Source organism: Chinchilla lanigera, unplaced genomic scaffold, assembly GCF_000276665.1.
Source record: "Chinchilla lanigera isolate Chin_1 unplaced genomic scaffold, ChiLan1.0 scaffold00080, whole genome shotgun sequence".
NCBI classification, from domain to species: domain Eukaryota; kingdom Metazoa; phylum Chordata; class Mammalia; order Rodentia; family Chinchillidae; genus Chinchilla; species Chinchilla lanigera.
In genome coordinates this window covers 7,276,254-7,282,415 of record NW_004955481.1, presented here as the reverse complement: position 1 = coordinate 7,282,415, position 6,162 = coordinate 7,276,254, and the positions used below count along the sequence as shown (strand labels likewise).

Here is a 6,162-nt window from a genome sequence, read left to right as displayed (position 1 = left end):
TTTTTTTTTTTTTTTTGTCTTTTTAAGACAGGGTCTCGATATGCAGTTAAGGCTGGCCTTGACCTCACTTTGTAGCCCAGGTTGGTCTCGAACGATCCCCTTACCTCAGCCTCCTGAGTGCTGAGATTACAGGCGTGCACCACCACGCCCAGTGGGACATCAATCTTAATTGATGATAATTTGTGATACAGAAATGTTTTTACAGGTGAGATTTTGTTCTACGAAGGGCAAAGCATATTATCAATAAGAATGATGGAATTATTTAAAATAAAATGCAAACAGCAACGTATGCTGAGTTCTCAGTTGGGTGAGATACTTTTTAAGCTTCATTATTATCTTACTAAATATATATTTAATTGGGTAATCTTTTTCTAGGCCATTCAAGACACAAACAATTTGAAGAGATTTATCCGGCAGGCAGAAATGAATCATTATGCTTTGTTTAAATGTTACATGTTCCTAAAAAACTGTGGTAGCGGAGACATTCTTCTGAAGATTGTTAAAGTGGAACATGAAGAGATGCCCGAAGCCAAAAACGTGGTCGCGGTCCTTGAAGAGTTCATGAGAGAGGTGCTTGCCCAGAGCTGTTGATCATGTTTTGCGATAACTGTGAAGTTGTATATTCAAGCCTGGGTGTTTGAAATGGCGGTGGTTTTAATTGTTCATAGGATTACTATTTAAGATTATTTGTTATTTGTTTATTTGTTTATTTTTATTTTTTGAGTCAGGGTCTGGCCATGTAGTTCAGACTGGTTTTCAACTCCCCCATGTAGTCCAGGCTGGCCTTGAACTTGTGATGATTCTCCTGCCTCAGCATCCTGAGTGCTGGGATTACAGATGTGTGCCACCACACCTGGCAAGATTATTTGAAAAATACCATGTTCTTTTTTTTTTTTAACTTTTAAATTTTAACTTAATTAAACATAAAAATATGAGGAACATCTTCACCGAGTCTTAAGTAGGTATGTGTGTTAAGAGTTTGAGTTTTAGGGGCTGGGTATATAGCTCAGTGGCATAGCACCTGCCTCGCAAGTGCAAGGTCCTGATTTGGACTCCTGGTACCAAAAAAAAAAAAAAAAGTTGAGGCTGAGGGAAGATGATCATTGCAAGTTCGAAGCCAGCCTCAGCTACATAGTTCAAAGCCAGCCTGAATTACACAGTGAGACTCTGTCTCAAAAAGAATTTGAATTTTAGTATATTATTTGTCCCATAAATTCTAAACTTTAGAAATTTGTTGCCTAAAAAACAGGGGTAATTTTGTGACTTCTCTCAGGAGTTTGTTGCAGTATTTAGCAACTTTTCTTCCAGAAAAATCGTAATACTTCTTTCTCAACCAATTACAGCTTCTTTTAAAAAACAAAATCTAGGGGCTGGGGATTTAGCTCAGCGGCAAAAGCGCCTGCCTGGCAAGCGCAAGGTCGTGAGTTCGGTTCCTGGTACCGGAGAAAAACCCAAAAAAAACAAACAAACAAACAAAAAAAATAAATAAAAAACAAAATCTTAGTCTTAGGACAGATTAGCACCACCACACCATTTCAGAAGACAAATCTGTGCATCCTGTGGGCATGAGATACATTTTTTATCTGATTGATAGCTGGCATGGATGATGAAGCCAGCTTTTAAGTTAATATGCAAATAAATCATGAGTGTATAAGAAATTAAATGAACGTTAAAAGTAGATGCATTAGCTTCAAGATAAAACATGCTCTCTGATGGAAAGCTACTGCAGAAGTGGCCCTGTCACTGCTTTTCTTCATTTGTTCATAGGTATCTGTCTAAAGCCTGTGTTTTCTTTTACATAAATTTTATGAGGAAACTAGCATAAGGAATGCAAATTGATTCTTTGTACATCAGTTCTTTAGTTACTCATTGATCTTAGTGGTTTTTGTTTTGTTTTATTTGTCTTTTTGAGACAGGGTCTCATTCTGCAGTTCAGGCTGGCGTTGAGCTCACTTTGTAGCCCATGCTGGTCTTGAAATCCCAACGATCTCCCTGTCTCAGCTTCCCTAGTGCCTGGATTACAGGTATGCACCACCACGCCCGGCTGATCTTAGTGTTTTGTACATTTGTTACAAGTCTTAGATTGTTTTATTCCTAACCAATTCAAAGTATCCTCAACTAGCCATTTGTAATTCCCATGGAAGTCAGCAGTAGCTACACACATATTTGTTTTACATAGCTCTTTCATAAATTTATTTGAGAATGATTTTTGTTTAGATCAGAAGTCTTGTATTTTCACTGCCTTCAGGATGCTCAGATGAGCCCAGGCCCGTAGACTGAAGAATACTCTCACTGCCAGTTCACAGGAAGTGCTGAATTTTAACTTAGGGACATGACTCACCAAGACATTTCTTTTCCTTTAATGAGAAATAACAATTCAGTGTCTTCATAAATGCTTTCATATGGCTTTAAAATTTAATAACCTGGGTTATAGGCAGTATAGAAAAAAATCTCTTTTTTATAGTGTCCAAGATTGCTGGACAATCAGCAGTGTTATGACACAATCCTATCTGTTTCTGGTATACTCTGTTGCCCTCTTGGAAAACAGTTTTTTAAATAAGTAATATTAGGATGTCAACACTTTGAGTCTGGAAAACATGGTTTTCATTTTCAAATTCATAATGTTTTTGTGTTGTTTTGTTTTTGAGACCGGGTCTCACTATCTGGTTCAGACTGGCCTTGAACTCACTTATGTAGCCCCGGCTGGCCTCGAACTCAGCGATTGGTCTGTGTCAGCCTGCCAAGTGCTGCAGTTACAGGCTTTACCACCACACCTTGCTCAAATTCATAATGTCATTCAAGAGTCCATTTTGTAAATGGTATTTAAAAGCAAATTGTTACCTGCTTCACTTCACTTACAGATATAGGCAAGGTTTAAGGTAGTCTGTATTTTTGTAATGTAGACTCACTACATAGTTGTATGCAGTAGTTGTATACTTGTTTAAAAAATAAGTCTTGACAAATTCTGTATCACTGTTATAAACAAGGAAAATGATATCATGGAATTGAAAATGTTGACCATAAGAAATTTATAGCTCATGATGAGAAACGTGTACTGTATTCAAATGAGGTTTTTTTTTTTTTTTGTCTTTTTGAAACAGGGTCTCGCTATGCAGTTCAGGCTGGCCTTCAGCTCACTTTGTAGCTCAGGCTGGTCTCGAACTTGCAACGATCCTCCTGCCTCAGCCTCCCGAGTGCTGGGATTACAGGAGTGTCCCACCATGCCTGGCTTGTATTCAAATTTTAATAAGCTAGTGTATTACCTTTTTAAAAATGTATTAACTTTTAAAAGTATTTGTTCAGAGATAGATGTGGTAGCACACACTTAGAATCCCAGCACTCTGGGAGGCTGAGGCAGGAGGACTACAACTTCGAGTCCTGTCTGAACAATTTAGAGACTTAGCAAGACTTTGTTTCCAAATAAAAATATTTTTAAAAGACTGGGAAGCCAGGCATGGTGGCATCTGCCTGTAATCCCAGCACTTTGGAGGCTGAGGCAGGAGGATTGTTGTGAGTTTGAGACCAGCCTGGGCTACAAAGTGAACTCAAGTCCAGCCTGAACTGCATAGTGAGACCCTGTCTCAAAAAGACAAAAATAAGTAAGATAAAACAAAATACAAGGCTGGGAGTGTAGCTCAGTGCAAAGGTCCTGGGTAAGTCCCAGTGCTGCAAAAAAGAAAAAGTCTTTTGTTCAGCTGTGGATTAATTTATATATTATTTGTGTGCTATACACAGGAAATAAGTTTTATCATGTATCAAAAATAGTCTGTTTCTCTGTAATGATACTTGTAATAATAAAACTTAGCTCCTATCAAAGTAGTAATTTTTAACCTAATTTTTTTTGTTTGTTTTTGTTTTTGTCTTTTTGAGACAGAGTCTCGCTATGTAGTTCAGGCTGGCCTTGAGCTCACTTTGTAGCCCAGGCTGGTCTTGAACTCTCAACAATCCTCCTGCCTCAGCCTCCCGAGTGCTGGGATTACAGGCGTGCGCCACCACGCCTGGCGTAATTTTTACTTAATGAACTCGGTTCCCTGCCTGACATTTTTACTCCCACTTTTGAGGAGAGACAGGGAGCAAGGACAGGTTGACAGCTGTGGACCGTGAAAACTACTGGGAGGGTAGAGCAAGTGGAGGCCTGTTGTGCAGACTCTGAGCAAGTGTTCTGAGATCCGTGGCTGTTACAGCGTGGCCCTGGGCAGAAGGCAGGCTTTGCAGGCACACCCTGCTCATATCCATGTTTAGTGCCCTTGAACTCCCATCTTCTCAGCTGGGGGCGTGAACGCTGGAACCAGATCTCTTGGGTGTGAATCTAGCTATGCCATCTACTCTCAAAAAGTGAGTAAACTTCTCAGCGTTTCCCTGTGTGTCAACATGGGATGTTTATAGCCACTTCACAGGAAGTTTTGGAAATGCCTACCCCAGTGCCCAGCACATAGTAGGTGCTCACTAAATTGTCTTCCTTTCCTATTCTGTTTGTTTTGATTTAACTTTTTGAGACAGGGTCGCACTATGTAGTCCAAGGTAGCCTTGAACCTGTAGTGATCATCCTGCCTCAGCCTCCCAAGTGCTGGGTTTACAGGCATGTACCACCACACTCAGCTCTTACTATCTTATTATTTTTATCTTCTTATTTTTTAATTATTACCTCTTACTAAGTTATTCGAAGAATGAGAATCCTATAGAAGGGAGAGACCAAAAAAGTAAAAAGGGAAACAGAGGCTGAGGAAAAATGTTCAGTAAGGAGTTTTGGCTCTCCAGGGGCTTTGCCTTGAAATGCCTCAGGCCCTGTACTACCCTGTGCTAGGAGGGGTTCCAGAGTTTTCCTTCTAAGGAAGTGGCTTCTCCACTGTCCAAATGAACATGGGCTTTTTGACCGTTAGGCTGAACTGCGCTCTGAAGTTTGTTATGCAATGGTTTCTGCAGCATTTAGAAATATTTAAAAATAATATACAGGAAGGGGGAAATATAGAGGAAACTGACATGAAAGAACATTTGGGGTTTCTTTCTCAACCAATTATAGCTTCTTTCAAAAAACAGTTTTAGGACAGATTAGCACCATTACACCATTTCAAAAGCACTTGGGAGGATGAGGTAGAAGGATCACTGTGAGTTAAGAGGCCAGCCTGAACTACATAGTGAGATCTTGTCTCAAAAAATAAAATAAAAATCCCCAAAACATAGCCCGGGTGTGGTGGCGCATGCTTGTAATCTCAGCACTTGGGAGGCTGAGGCAGGAGGGTCAATGCGAGTTCGAGGCTAGCCTGGGCTACAAAGTGAGCTCAAGGCCAGCCTGAACTGCATAAGGAGACCCTGTCTCAAAAAGACACACACACACACCAAAAACCCCAAAAAACATTTGGGGGAACAACTCCCAGCTGAATTGAACAGAGCAGCTTCATCTTCAAAGAGAAATTTAACAGTAGCAAAACTACATACATACACTGCCACTGATTTAGAAAAGTTAGTGGAAACAATTTACTGTTCCAGGCCTCATCCATTCAAAGCCAGCTTGGGTCTTTCACTTCCCAAACCCCAGACTTCTCAAATATTTCTGTTCCTTTACCCTGAGAACATCACTATACCTTAAGATCAGGATGTTGACAGACTCTAGGAGGACCTAACAGGTAGGCGGTTGGGGTGAAGAAGGAAGTCCTGAAGATACTTCAAAGATATCTCCAGCTGGGAGTGGTAGTGCACACCTGTAATCCCAGCACTTGGGAGGCTGAGGCAGGAGGATCCCCGAGGGTTGAGGTTAGTCTGGGGTACAGGGTCAGTTGAAGTTCAGCCTGAAGTACATACTATAGTGAAACTCTGTCTCAAAAACCAGAGGAGGAAAAAAGATTTCCCCAATAATGGTCATAGTGTTAATCTCTCCTAACAGTGTGGGTTATGAGTGGGAGGGAAGGTAGGGTACTCACCAGGATGCTTGCACAGAAGTTCCTGACCTGAAGCTTGGGATGAATTTCCTTAGTCACTGCCACCCACCCCCCAGATTATCCACGAAATTATCTACAAGGGTGCATTTTTATGGGCAGGACAATCACAGCTTCCATCACTCAAGAGATCAGTGGTTCAGGGCTGGGGATTTAGCTCAGCGGCCCAGCACCTGCCTGGCAAGCACAAGGTCATGAGTTCGATTCCCAGTACCGGAAAAGTGGTTCA

At 40.9% G+C, this 6,162-nt stretch overlaps 1 protein-coding gene across 2 annotated transcripts in view; it reads left to right on the top strand.

Moving 5' to 3' along the window:
* Window positions 1–681, top strand: part of LOC102024566 (chromosome unknown open reading frame, human C17orf75) — an 11,512-nt gene extending 10,831 nt beyond the window's left edge. For both annotated transcript variants that reach the window (XM_013503453.1, XM_005402816.2), the window contains exon 10: window positions 376–681. In XM_013503453.1, coding sequence (XP_013358907.1) covers window positions 376–591 — 216 coding nt within the window. In that variant the 3' untranslated portion in view covers window positions 592–681. The remainder of the gene's footprint in view (window positions 1–375) is intronic.
* Window positions 682–6,162: the final 5,481 nt, after the last annotated feature.